Source organism: Electrona antarctica (assembly GCF_951216825.1).
Source record: "Electrona antarctica genome assembly, chromosome: 21".
Taxonomy (NCBI): Eukaryota; Metazoa; Chordata; class Actinopteri; order Myctophiformes; family Myctophidae; genus Electrona; species Electrona antarctica.
In genome coordinates, this window is record NC_136802.1 from 11164507 (window position 1) to 11179506 (window position 15000).

Consider the following 15000-nt stretch of genomic DNA (forward strand, 5'->3'; position numbering starts at 1 on the left):
TCCTTGGGCAAGACACTGAACCCTACATTGCCTCCAATGAGTCGGTCGGTGTGAGCTCGCCACCATTGGTGCGTGAATGTGGGAAGTGAGGACGTTGGCGTCGACTGTTCACCTCCACTTCACCTCCCAATGTATGAATGAATGAAACAACGAATATGTATGTATAGGTGGCATTGGTCCCCTTGGTTAAATGGATGACCCACTGCCCCCCTTCATCCATTCGGATGAGGACCCTACATGCTGAATAAAACATTTTTTTCTTATTTTTCTTGTTTGGATGGAAGGAAACCTGAGGCGTACTTCATCATGGTTGCATCTCAGGTGCATTCTGGGTTCAGTGACATGCATTCCTAGCATCGTTCTTTAATGTATTCCATCTCCAGGCCGGCCAAATGAGATGCGTTTCGCCGTGCAGTGCTACCCCTCAGTCTCGGGGTCAGCCTCGTGCCGCCCTCGCAATCCATTTGACTGCCAGATTCCGGTTTATGAGCAACCGGTGCATGCTTGGGCCACGTAAAATAACGGCTGCGCCAGCAAGAATAACGCCATGCATGTAGGGTTCCAATGCCCCTAACGTGTCGCCACAAGAGGACGTCCCATACTGCGTGACAGAAATGGTCCCCCGTTCTCTCCCCTGTTCCCTCCCCATGTTTGTTTTTAACTTTAATTGTGTGTGCCGGCCATGCCTGCAGTGTAATTGCATGCCACTGCGCTGATGTGACTGACAATGTATTCCCTACCCTCTCTCTATCTCTCTCTCTTTCTCTCTCTTTTCTGTCCTTCCATTCTCCTCTTCTCTTTTTTATTCCGTCCCCCTTGCGCAACCCCCCCCCCCTTCCTTCCCCTTCCAAACATTCACTCCGTCCCTCTCACCTTCGCCATACTTTTCTCTCTGACGCCCCTTTGCCCCTACACCTTTCTATCCCTCGCGCGGCGCTCTCCTCTCCTCTCCTCCTCCACTCCACTCCGCGTGGACCCCCTCCTCCTCGACAGGTCGACAGCTGACCATCTTCAACAGTCAGGCGTTCATCAAGATCGGCGGCGGCGCGGAGAAGGGCCGCCACTTCCAGGGCCAGATCTCGGGCCTGTACTACAACGGCCTTCAGGTGCTGAAGCTGGCGGCCGAGGGCGACCCCAACGTGCAGGCGCAGGGCAACCTGCGGCTGGTGGGCGACGTGCCCTCGGTGCTCACCACCGACACCACCTCCACAACGCCGCTCGCCGACATGAGCACCACCATCATGGAGACCACCACCACCATGGCCACCACCACCACCCGCAAGCAGCGCTCGCCCACCATGCGTGACAGTGTCACACAGGTGAGACACATGCACCACCCGGTGTTTTTTATGGCAGCAAATTTCTATTTTAGTTTAGTCATATAGTCTTTGGAATGAAACTTCATTTGGTTTTAGTCACATTTTAGTCACTTGGAATGTGTTAGTGTCAGTCTAGTTTTAGCTGACTAAATATCATAAGATTTTAGTCGACTATATCTACAGTTGATTTAGTCGACTAAAATGTATTTTGTCGCGTGTTGAAACCATCGATTTTATACTTGCTGAAAATAGCCAATCTACAAAATCACAACATGTCGATCTACGTGAGCTTGTAGATTTTTAGCATGAAACCAAGTGTAAAATGACTTGTCTTTTATTTATACTGGATCTCTTGTCCACTATAGTCCCTTCCTAAAGTTTTTATTTGTTGACGAAATTCTCAGTATATTTAGTCTTACTTTTAGTCATCATGGCTTGTTTTCATTTAGTTTCCATTTAGTTTCCGCCAGTGAAAAAAGGTAGTCGACGAACATTTTTCGTCTTAGTATTAGTCGTCGACACTGGCACCACCCGCATGCAAGCAGCGCTCGCCCACCATGCGCGACAGAGTCACACAGCTAGGTGAGACCAAGCAGCGCTCGCCCACCATGCGTGACAGAGTCACACAGCTAGGTGAGACCAAGCAGCGCTCGCCCACAATGCACGACCGTGTCACACAGCTAGGTGAGACCAAGCAGCGCTCGGCCACCATGCGGGCAGTGTCACACAGCTAGGTGAGACCAAGCAGCGCTCGGCCACCATGGGGACAGAGTCACACAGCTAGGTGAGACCAAGCAGCGCTCGCCCACCATGCGCGACAGAGTCACACAGCTAGGTGAGACCAAGCAGCGCTCGGCCACCATGCGCGACAGAGTCACACAGCTAGGTGAGACCAAGCAGCGCTCGGCCACCATGGGGACAGAGTCACACAGCTAGGTGAGACCAAGCAGCGCTCGGCCACCATGGGGACAGAGTCACACAGCTAGGTGAGACCAAGCAGCGCTCGCCCACCATGCGGGACAGAGTCACACAGCTAGGTGAGACCAAGCAGCGCTCGCCCCACCATGGGGACAGAGTCACACAGCTAGGTGAGACCAAGCAGCGCTCGCCCACCGTGCACGACAGAGTCACACAGCTAGGTGAGACCAAGCAGCGCTCGCCCACCGTGCACGACAGAGTCACACAGCTAGGTGAGACCAAGCAGCGCTCGGCCACCATGCGCGACAGAGTCACACAACTAGGTGAGACCAAGGAGCGCTCGCCCACCATGCGCGACAGAGTCACACAGCTAGGTGAGACCAAGCAGCGCTCGCCCACCATGCTCGACAGAGTCACACAGCTAGGTGAGACCAAGCAGCGCTCGCCCACCATGGGGACAGTGTCACACAGCTAGGTGAGACCAAGCAGTGCTCGGCCACCATGCGCGGCAGTCTCACACAGCTAGGTGAGACCAAGCAGCGCTCGGCCACCATGCGGGACAGAGTCACACAGCTATAGGTGAGACCAAACCCCCAGAACGGCTGGCCAAAGTTGAAGCCGCCGAGATCTACTGGTCACGGAAGTAGAGCGTTTTTTTCCAGGTGCTTCAAAACACCACTGAGCAACTTCCATTGAAATGAATAGCGCTGGGCAGGGCGGGGCCAGTCTAAGTCATTTTACGCTTAGTTGCATGCTGTAAATAGCCGATCTACAAGCTCACAATGCGTCGCGCTAAAATCAGTCATTACGACGGCATCAAGGCCAAAATTCTAAATCAACTGTACATTTAGTTGACTAAAATGTTATGATGTTTAGTCGACTAAAACTAGACTTAACACTAAACATCCAATGTGACTAAAATGAAAACTAAATAAACTATTCAAAAGACTACTAAAACCAAAATAAAACAAAGTCAAAATCAACACTGACACGCAGAACAAGAGATGCTAGCGTAGGCAGGGTTTTCCTCTCCAGGCACATCTTTTTTTATGCCACAGAATGTGGGTGTGAGTCAAGAGGGGAATGTCAGGTTGCCGGTAGCCCAGTGAGTTAAGGTGCAAGGAAAGAAAAACAGATGCTCCCTATACTTCGGGAGAAGATCTATGGTCTTAGTTTTTTAAAGACACGAAGATAGAGATATTTTCATTTCACTTCACGTTGCACTGAAATATATACTTGGCTCCGTTGTGCGGCTGACATTTTTTATTCCGACGTCAAAGGACTTCCAGAGAGCAATATCTGGGGGGGGGGGGGGGGGGTGAAAAAGCATGTGCGCTGATAACCAACTGGCCCCTCGAACGCGCAAATCTCTACGCGCTTCGTCGTATCTCAGCCCGCAAGGTCAGACGGTCACACGCTTCACACTGCAGCGTTCTGTATTCTGAGCCCACTCCAGTCGCAGCGCTCACTCAGTCTGACGTTCAAACCTCTTCAAAGAGCCGGCAGCCTTGCATGAGAGGCAGTCGAGATGGATAGCGGCTCTGCGGGGCGACTCCCATTAGTCCAATCAAGGCTGTTGTGTTGATTTCAAACAGCCCCCGAGACACGACGCACGGCGCCGGTATAGAGGTAGCAATTACAAGACGCCCAAACGGATCAACAATAAAGCCGGACAGATGTTTACGGCGAGCAACAACAACACGATAAAAAAACGGGCGGGGGTAATTCTTTCGTGAATATGCTTTATATTTGTGCCTTTCTTGCACATTCGCCGTGAAACGGCTGTGATTTACAGCCTAGTGATTGAGCCCACGCGTTTTACGGAGCCGTGCACCCCCCACCATCCCCCCCCCCCCATCCGCCCATAATAAACAGCAATTAGCTAACAGTAGGGGAGCAACATTGTCACACTACCACTGGAACAAGGAAAAGGCAGGCCGTGCCGGCCCACTAGTCTAATAATAAGCTATTATAACAGGTTCAGTGTCCTTCAGAAGGCATTTTCTTTCCCACCTATATCATGCCTGCACGTCGTACCAACTATTCATTAAATGGAAGCTGTGTTGTGCAAAAAAAAACAGCAAGTACAACACTATACCCATTAGCGCGCCGAGTCCTTGAGAGAAGAGGTCTGCCTAACAGACCCACAGATCACACATTGCTGCAAGTATTATTATTTTCTGCAGCACTATACTCACTCGCTACTCCTCAGCAAAGTAAATATTGAGCATTGATGCTATTTCAAATGCATTCCGTGTGGTTTCGTGCAAGAGTAGAGGGTGTTATTCGATTTTCACAATGTGTTACGGTATATGATTGGATTCAATGCCATAATGAGGCTGTATGGTTTTCAAGGTTTGCAATATTTAGTATTTTGTCCTGTCCATGTCAGTTGTATATGTAATTTGTTTTACTGTTTACATGTACAATAATGATTGTGACATGTATCTGTGTTGGGAGCCCCTCGAAAACGAGACGGTACATCTCAAGGGGTCTTTTTCCTAATAAAGAAACTTGAATCATCATTCGAAGCTTTGCTTCGTTAAAAACAGGCTGCCTAGTAGTGTTTTCGATTTCCCAGCACACTCTCACTCACAGTGTTGCCAGGTCCCAATTAACAGACTCCTTCCTTTTCTCTCAGTCTGCTTTAGAACTCGTTGGGTAGCACTCCCCGTGTCCCCAGAAGCTTACCTTCTAGTCGATAAGTCGCCGAGACACTTACACCGGTCTCAGACAACCACGATTAGACTAAGAACAGGAATGTATTTTTTTAAGACCATCTCCCCCCATTTCTTTTAAATCCTCTCTCAGTCTCATATACCTCTATCTTTCTCTCACTTGAAAGCCCTATCTCGTTCATTTCAGAAGAGCGCACCGGTGCTAATTACCGAGCTAAAAGCCTCTCTGAATGATTGGGAGAAGTGGACAGAGTGCTGTGGGAGGGGGTTGATGTGCAGTACTCCACAGTCCACACACACACACACACACACACACACACACACACACACACACACACACACACAACTGCTTTGGAAGCACAAATCAATGCCAATGTTGGTTTCAGGTGTGCTCCTCTTCGATCCCATCTGTTTTCTTCCCACAGGCAAACATCTGTAGTGGTACATAAACCCTGGGAGTGTAAAAACGGACCCTTATGCACGTCAGAAAGAGTTCAATTGAACTTGAGGCGGTGTAAGTGATTATAGTCATATAGAGCAGTGGTTTTCAACCAGTGGTCCTTGAGGGGGTTCCAGGTGGTCCCCAGCTAAATGATGACCAAATGGACCCTTATATAGATCTTTAACTCTTGAGAGCACAACATGAAATAAGGGTCCATTTGGTTTCATTTTAAGAGTTACATTTTTGTTAAGCATTTGCATTGTAGACAAGAAGTCTATACGCAATTAGAGAATGTAGAAGAATTTATTTATTTTTGATCAACGTTTACCTGTTATCTCTCGGTAGGCCTATACCACATCAATACAGCATGGAATTGTGGACAAGATCATTTCCAACGATAACAAAATATTCTTTAGTTTTGGGTCTGAGAGGCTAAATGTCATCAAATGGTGGTTCCGTGACTCAAATGCCGAATAAATAATGAGCCTTGATATGAAAAGGGTTGAAAACCAGTGATATAGAGTTTGTTTGTTCAGTAACAGGAGTCTCTCCACCTCTCAACCCATTTTGACCTGAGATCAGATTCTAAAAATGTCTTCTACATCCTGACAGTTTTCTGAAAAAGCTATGTTTCTATGTCAGTCGTTCTTTGATTTTTCAAAAATAGCAGACCTACAAGCTCGTAGCGCGCCACCGAGTGGCGCGCTACGAGCTTGTAGGTCTGCTATTTTTCAATAGCTAAAGCATAACATAATGCTAACACCAAAATGGGTTAATGAATGTTCACGTCGGGATACCAACTAAATTATATCCAATCAGGAGAGTGAACTTTATAGGATGTGAGTTGAAATTAGTTATAAAACAAACAAACAAATAATAATAAACAGACAAAATTGGAACACTGGAACATAAAAATAAAAACAAATCAATTAATACATTTAAGCCGATAAATCTTTGTGGAGTTCTGTCCTGGTTGGATAAAAACTGATAAAACAATTAGGAACAATTAAACTGTATAGCACTGCTTTGAATCTTGCTCATACTAAAATGCAGATAATTATTAGATTTGAAGAGATGAAAATGTCTTCATGGTGATTCATCTCTGGTATTATGGAAGTATAGCCGGTGAAAGTGCTCCGGTCCCAGATGGCAGCTAACGTTGAGTAGAGGAGGAGAGAGAGAGGGGGGAGGAGAGGGGGGGGGGGGGGGGGGGTGAGAGGGGGAGAAAAGCACTCCAGTGTTGGGAGTCCACTGTTGCCATGTCCGCTTATTACAAGCGACTTTGGGCTTGTTTCTTTCTGTAAAGTTTGATTGATTTGATTAATTCAGTGGTTTTCATCAACCCTTTTCATATGAAGGCCCATTATTTATTCTGCATTTTGATCATTTGATTTTCATAGCATATTTATATGTTTTGTCCGCAGACCAACCCATCTGAAAATATGATTAGTGTTGTTCAAATGTTTAAAAAAATATGATTCCAAAATGACCCAAATAAAGAAAAAAACGTGTGATCGAGTCGCGACTCCTCGTGAGCTTGTAAATTGGCTATGTAGCCTATAGTCGCTTCTTTTGTAAGGTACTTGTTTTCATAGACCTTGTTTGCTTATTTATCTCACAAAATCTGGCAAGAGGCTACTCGCTGTTAGGGACTTCATGTACCTTCAGAGCTCCATTACAGTCGGACGCTGGTGCCGATCCGATTACCCTCACAGACACACACATACACATACACATACACATACACATACACATACACATACACATACACATACACATACACATACACACACACACACACACACATGGGTCCTCGCTGGACGACATAATGATTACACTCATGGACACACACACACACACACACACACACACACACACACACACACACACACGGGTCCTCGCTCGGACGACGACATGTCTTGCGGTTTAGTCTTTCTCTCTCTCGTATCGAGGGAAAAAAAACAAGCAGAAGAAAAGAAAAGGACATGCGATCGATGGATGTAACCCGACTAGGACAAACATGTCACATGTGGCATCGTGTGTGTGTGTGTGTGTGTGTGTGTGTGTGTGTGTGTGTGTGTGTGTGTGTGTGTGTGTGTGTGTGTGTGTGTGTGTGTGTGTGTGTGTGTGTGTGTGTGTGTGTGTGTGTGTGTGTGTGTGTGTGTGTGTGTGTGTGTGTGTGTGTGTGTGTGTTCAATATCATACCTCCGGACCACGGCTCTCCTTTCTGTAAACAACGCCTCGATAATGAGCTCTGTACCGTGGTCCCCCCCCCCTAGTTTGATGAATCATCCATATCTCTACCTAGGCTGTGGTGGAAAGTAACTAAGTACTGACCTTAACCCATTTAGGCCTGACGTCGAAATTTAAAAAATGTTTTCTGAAATACCTATGTTTGAACCCCTCAGAAGCAAAGATTTTAGTTTACAAAGTTCGCTCTGAAAGAATATATATTCAAAGATTTGTGCCGCATTTTCACGATTTAAAAAAATAGCAGATCTACAAGCTCGTAGCGCGGCAAAACACCAAAAGGGGTTCCCGCCCAAAATGGGTTAAGTGGTATTTGTACTTTACTTGAGCATTTCCAATTTCCAATTTCCAATACTTTTTACATCTCAGAGCCAATTTCTTTTACTTTTACTCCACTACTAATTCTTTGAAAACGTTAGTTACTAGTTACTTTGGAGATTGTAATCTTGACTAGAAAACAAACATTTACCACTTCAACCCTATATACTTTTTCGCCATTTGAAAATAGCCGATCTACAAGCTCACAATGCGTCGTGATGCAACACATTGTGAGCTTGTAGATCGGCTATTTTCAAATGATTTTGTACACATTTTGAACTTGTGAAATGGGACATTCTGCAATATTATGAGTACTTTACTTTATTTTTATGCCGATACTTTTGTACTTCTACTTGAGTACATTGAGAACACAGGACTTCTACTTGTAACGGAGTGCATATTCTACATTGCAGTATTGACACTTTTAGCCAAGTAAAAACATTTGAGTACTTTTTTTCCACCACTGTTCCTAGCTAGGATACCATATAAGGACATCCATCCTGCCTGGCACTATGTCGATGTTTCCGGCTGACATTAATGCGCAGTGCCAAAGTCGTAAAAAAAAGGCATTTAAGTGATTTTAGTGCCAACGACACATTTTTCCACTTGTGTATACAACAGCCATTTCTTCATTACGCACCTTAGCTCAGCATACTGCATCATCGTAATAACCCCAAAATACCATTAGGAGTATGCATGATGTGAAAATGAGCATAGATTAGCAATGAATCACCCGATTAAATGCTTTTTATGAGTCTAATGTAATGTAATGTGCAGCGTCATCTATCGCCACGACTTCCACAGTAGCTGGCTGGCTAACACGGCCCTGCTTGCTTTTGTTGTTGTTCTTTTAAAGATAGAGTGCCGTGATGTATTATTATTATACTGTATAAGGAGGAAGAAGTTTACAGTTTTGTTAAAATGTCGGTTTTATGTGGAAACGCCCACCAGTTCATTAAGTATGCCTGGTTTGCCTGGTGGGTGGTGATGGATGGTGATCCACCTGAACTGAAGCCGCACCCACAGCAGTTGTTGTATGATACAGGTGGAGGGATGATATTGTGATGTCACTATATCACAATGTTTTTATCATTGGCACGTTTGACTGTCAAGGTTTCAGCCTCCAGGAAGAAACCCTAAATACAAAGGGAATACATCATTGCACATAACAACCACACCAGGGGGTCTAATGAAGCACTGTCACCTCATAAACACATGAAAAACTGAAAAAGATCACGGCACTCCGTCTTTAAGAGCTTCATAAATGACTCCGTGAGCTGTCCTAAACACAAACAGGTGTCAAAAAAGTCTCGACTTCAACAACAAAGAAAGTAGCCAATGCACGCTGCACGCTCTCCACAAATCACGTTGCGATGTGTTTCGAGCTTGTAGATCTGCTAATTTCGGCCAGAATAGGGACGCCCGTTTGCAAGTGGTTAATGGAACGGTTGCAGACAAGCATTCACGTGTCTGTAACACTCAGCGAGCACAGATCGAAAAACTTGGATTAATCTGCAAACCGTGTTCAGAGCTGGAGAAATAATATGCATGAAATAAGTGAATCTGGTGTGAACGCTATAGATGGTAATTCTCATTCCCTGTATGGGAAAAGTAACACTTATGGACACACTGAATAAGAGTTCCACCCGACGACGTGCAACACGTGCATGCGGTAGAGGGCGGATCGGCACAAACATTGAAGACAAAAGTGAGGACGCAAATCGTGATTGGCCAGAATGAGATGACGTATGATCATAAGAGCGCATTCTGCTTCATACAGTTCAAGGTTCAACTTAAAGGACCACTTTTCAACCTATCTTCATATAATAGGTCCTCACTAATAATCATGAAAAAATGGCACGATTTTTTTCTACTCAGTCTGTGTCTCATAGGAGGGTTGTGGGCAGTTTAGAAACCGTCTTCCAGTGACATCATCATTAGGCAGATTTTTTTTAAACAAGATTTTTTTACAAAAATATTTAGATTGTCATTATCGTGAGAACGATGGCTTCCATTTTCGCATTGCAACTTTTCAGGACTAGAAAGCCTTGTATGCCCCATCGATGATGTCACTGGAAGACGGTTTCTGAACTGCCCACAGCCCTCCTATGAGACACAGACTTGCACCATTTTTTCATGATTATTAGTGAGGACCTATTATATGAAGATAGGTTGAAAAGTGGTGAAGTGGTCCTTTAAGGCAGGGGTTCTCAACGTTTTTGGCCGGGGACCCCCGGAAATGCTTTGGCAATATCTCGGGACCCCCGCCCCGCCCCCTCCCGACCCCCAATATAAATTGACTGCTACAATAACCTTAACCCATTTTGGGCGGGAACCCCTTTTGGTGTTTTAAGCATTATGTTATAATTTAGCTAATGAAAAATAGCAGATCTACAAGCTCATAGCGCGCCACCGAGTGGCGCGCTACGAGCTTGTAGGTCTGCTATTTTGGAAAAACCGTGAATTTTTATTTTTATTTTTTTTACTTATTTTTGTTTGGCTTCCTTTAGACAATGCAGCAGCATAGATAACATAACATTCAAAACAACAAGAACACGGCAAGCACTGCAAACAAAGGAATAGAATAAAGACTAAGAGTGCAAGAAAGAGCAAACAACGAGTAAAACAATAGTAGCATATGTGCATGTTTTTCCTGTAGTAGCAAAGTTAGGTTAGGTATAGTTTTTGTGAACAGCTTTGCAGTAGGTGTTCCATTCCATCATGTTCCATTGATTTATACAACACAATTTAGTTAAAAAATTTGCAATTGCCTTGCCGAGCCATGAGGCGCATAGGGCAGGAGCCTAGCTCCTGTTTCTGTAGCGTGAGGCAGTTTGATGTACAAGTACACCCCCTGGACATGACGCTAGTATGTCGCAGGGACTTACCCCCAACCCAACCCTTGATGCTGAGTGTCAAGCAGGGAGGCATTGGGTCCCATTTTTACAGTCTTTGGTATGACCAGGCCGGGGATTGAACCCCGACCTCCCAGTCCCAGGGCAGACACTCTAACCACAAGGCCACTGAGCTTACATATATACAACACATTTAGTTCAGTGTGCAGTGTCCATCAATCAGGCTTGGTGTGGATATTTCCAAAATAGTCATTGGATTAAATACAGAATGATGCTGAGAAAAACTAAAATGTTATACTGTATAACATGCCTCTCTCTCTCCCTCTGGTTCCCAAAGAGCGTTTCTGTATATGCAGATATACCATGTAGTCCTTTGGGTAGTTAATAATCTGCCGTGCGGAGCCTGTGGTGTAATGTTTATGCCAACATACATTAGAGAGAAAAGCACGGTGATGATAGCATTGAATAACACAGGCCTGCGTTGTTGAAGTGGGACTGCTGCAAGCAAGCAACAGCACACATTTACATTTCCGCCAAAAAAGAGCTCTGATCAAGCTACCTGCTGTGCTGCGCTTTGATCATAGTGGAGTAGAGCACTTTGATGGCTAGAATAAAATCTTGACCTTTTCTGAGTGAGTGTGACTGTGCATGTCTCTTTATACTTTACCTTCACCTCCTGACACTTTTTTTATCATAATATATTGATGTTTTTTTCCATGCAAGAGAGGAAATCATCTCGTCTCTTATCCCATTTTGGGCGGGAACCCTTTTTGGTGTTTTAAGCATTATGTTGTACTTTAGCTGAAAATAGCAGATCTACAAGCTCATAGCGCGGCACCGAGTGCTTGTAGATCTGCTATTTTTGAAAAATCGTGAAAATGTGCCTCAAATCTTTGAATATATATTCTTTCAGAGCGAACGTTTTTAACTCAAATCTTGCACCACTGATATAGAAACAGAAAACTGTCAGGATTTTCTTTTTTTTAATTTCGACGTCAGGCCTAAATGGGTTATACTATTGCCCGATCCCAATTTAGGTTCTTTCTCAAAAATAGGCGATCTATAACTTCACTGAACAATGGCTCCTGCCAAAGATGACTCTGCCTCTGACAGAATCGGGCACTTATTATTATAGTCCTTATTATTATAGCTGTTCGAGGTTGAGGTTTATTTATTGTCTCCACCAGGCCGAAGGCATGGTGAGAGAGTATGTTTTGCACTCCGTCCGTGTGTGTGTCCGTCCGTGTGTGTGTGTGTCCGTCCGTCCGTGTGTCCTTCCGTCCGTCCGTTACCAGCTAATCTCCGGCACCGTTAACCCGGTCGATGCCAAACTTTGCACACACACTCCCTGGATGCCAACGATGAACCTCTGCCCGCATTTTCCAGAACGGCCTGTTATAGCGCCACCATGAGGCAGCTTTTCACATTTGTTACCTAAAACTGCACCGATCTGCGTGAAACGTTGCATGCACACTCCCTAGAGGCCAAGGACAAACCTTTGACCTGCATTTTCCGCATCTGCCTTTTATAGCGCCACCAGGAGGCCGACTTTTGTAAAACACATTTTTGGATATTACTCCTCCAGATTCTGTCCAAAAATCTCACAAATCGTTACACAGTATCTCTATGGTCATGTGCTCAAGTCGGATCTGTCCGATATTTCATATTCCACCCTAATTGGCTACAATTGCCTTTCACAGTTTGCAAGATTGCCCCGTTTTGAACAAAAGCCTCAAATCATGAACACAGCATGCAATTTACGTGAAATCTTTCACACATTTTCTTACTAGGCTGAGGAATATATCCCACCCTTTTCACATTGGCCTGTTATAGCGCCACCAACAGGTTGATTTTTGCAAAACAGGTTGATTGGAACAAAATGCCTCAAATCATCCAATTGCCATACAAGGCAAACATGTTTATATTACTACTAAACATTTTGCCAAACATCTCACACAGTCCTATCCTCCTGGTGGAGACCTGTGCCCAGAAGGGCACTTTTTCTAGTTTATTTTGTATTTACCCAGGGAAGTAGCTGAGCACAGGTGCTCATTTTCAGCAACGCCCTGCACATAGAAACACACAGACAGACACACACACACACACACGCACACACATTAAAACCTGGGAGCTGACCAGTACAACCACAGTCTTATACTGTTGGCCACTAAGCAGCTCCAGGGGGAACAGTTGGGGGTTCAGTGCCTTGCTCAAGGGCACTTAAGCGGTGTTGGGTGAGTGATGACAATCACTTCCCCACCCAGATCTTTCCTGCCCGTCCGGGGAATCGAACCGGCAACCTTTCGGCAACAAGGGCGCTCCTCTAACCCTTAGGCCACCACTGCCCCAAAAGGTGAAGAGTATTAACAAGCTAGCACTTGTGACTAAAACCAGTTGGTCCAGTTGGTCCCCAGCTAAAATGGAGCGGTGGTAACCAAATGGACCGTTATAGATCTTTAACTCTTGAGAGTGTAAAATGAAACCAGGTCCATTTGGTTTCATTTTACACTCTCAAGAGTTAAATTATTGTTAAACATCTGCATTACTTAATTTACAAGAAGTCTACACAATTAGAGGATGTAGAAGAATTGTTATTTTGATCAATGTGTGCCTGTTATCTCTCCTAATGGTACCAACATCAATACAGCATGGAATTGTGGACACACTCTTATCCAACGACAACAAAATATTCTTTAATTTTGGGTCAGCGATGCTAAATCTCATCCAATGGTGGTCTGTTGCTCAAACGCTGTAGCAAAATTGTTGTTTTCTTTTCAAAATCTTTTTATTTCCGTTTTATAACAGTATGGGTGTCAAGTTCATAGAAAAAATAACATATCAGATTTTAGTATCAGTGACTGAGGTAAACAAACGTAGCCTACTGTATGAATCAGAGATCGTGGGCAGACATAAGGAAAAGACTGTTATTGTGCAAAACATGCCCCTTCAAGACAAAAGAAAAACATTTTCTCCCCTTCAAGTCCCAATTTAGTATAGCCAATTCCCAATTCCCCAGCCTCTCTACAAGTACTCTGTCTCTGCTAACCAAAATTGTTGTTTTGATTGTTTGCCTGTTATCTCTCCTAATGGTACCAACATCAATACAGCATGGAAATGTGGACATATTCTTTAGTTTTGGGTCTGAAAGGCTAAATGTCATCAAACGGTGGTTCCGTGGCTCAAATGCTGAATAAATAATGGGCCTTGATATGAAAAGGGTTGCATTATATCATAAGAGAGCTGGGTGTTATTTTTCCAAAAGAAAAACATTTGAGCCTTGCCAGTACTCACACAGCTATCTTTCTCCCCCCCTTCTATCTGTCTCCTCTCCAGAACACAGATGACCTGTTGGTAGCGTCGGCCGAGTGTCCGAGCGACGACGAGGATCTGGAGGAGTGTGAGCCAGGAAATGGTGAGTCAGCTCAGGGGGTTCTGGGCGTCGGCGTATTATACTCGGGTTCCACAAACTCAGCAGAAAATGCAAAAAAACGTTCCTATACTGTATGTAGCAGGCTCTGTCTCTCTCTCTCTATAAACACTATCCCTGCTTTTAGGTGACACTGTGCGACCCCTGTGACCTCCCTCCATATGCAGCACCGCACCGATTGGTCAGACCCTCTCCATATGCAGCACCACCGATTGGTCAGACATACATGCGCGCGGCTCGGTTCAGCCCTCGCGCCCGCGGTTTCAAAAGTTGTTTTCCGAAGCAAGTCCGATCCGGTCAAGTGTGTAGAAAAAAGACAAGAAGGAGCGCATCTTTTTGGCCAGAGTAGGAATCTTCAACAAGGTGCTCTTTGGTACAACATGGGTGACAATAATTGATGCAAAAAAAAAGACGAGACCAAGGCACTCTCGTATAGGAAAGTAAAAAGCCTTTTATATGGTGGCTAATGCATTTGCAAAAGTTAAAATGCACCTACGCGTTGTGGCTAACTGCCTTCATCAGTCACCCTGATGAAGGCAGTTAGCAGCAACGCGTAGGTGCATTTTAAGGCACACATAATAATAAAAGTCAAATAATGCTTGGACACCAAGGTACGGTGGAGGCCAACAATTTGTATACTGCTTGTCACTGGTTTGTAGGTCGTATTTAAGCCGGGCAAACCATCTGAGCACTGCCAAGAACAGTAACAAATTCAATATTACGAATTGCAATATCCCCGTGATGGCGTGCCAAGAACTGTGCACTGTATGTCAGTATTCAGAACACAGTGGCA

The 15000-nt window shown here is 44.9% G+C and overlaps 1 protein-coding gene across 1 annotated transcript in view; it reads left to right on the plus strand.

Moving 5' to 3' along the window:
* The window catches only part of LOC306913843 (neurexin-2-beta-like), a gene marked incomplete at both ends in the record, with an annotated part of 54078 nt that overhangs the window by 23006 nt on the left and 16072 nt on the right, over positions 1 to 15000 (plus strand). The window contains 2 exons of the mRNA XM_079490653.1: positions 994 to 1319; positions 14114 to 14192. Coding sequence (XP_079346779.1) covers positions 994 to 1319; positions 14114 to 14192 — 405 coding nt within the window. The remainder of the gene's footprint in view (positions 1 to 993; positions 1320 to 14113; positions 14193 to 15000) is intronic.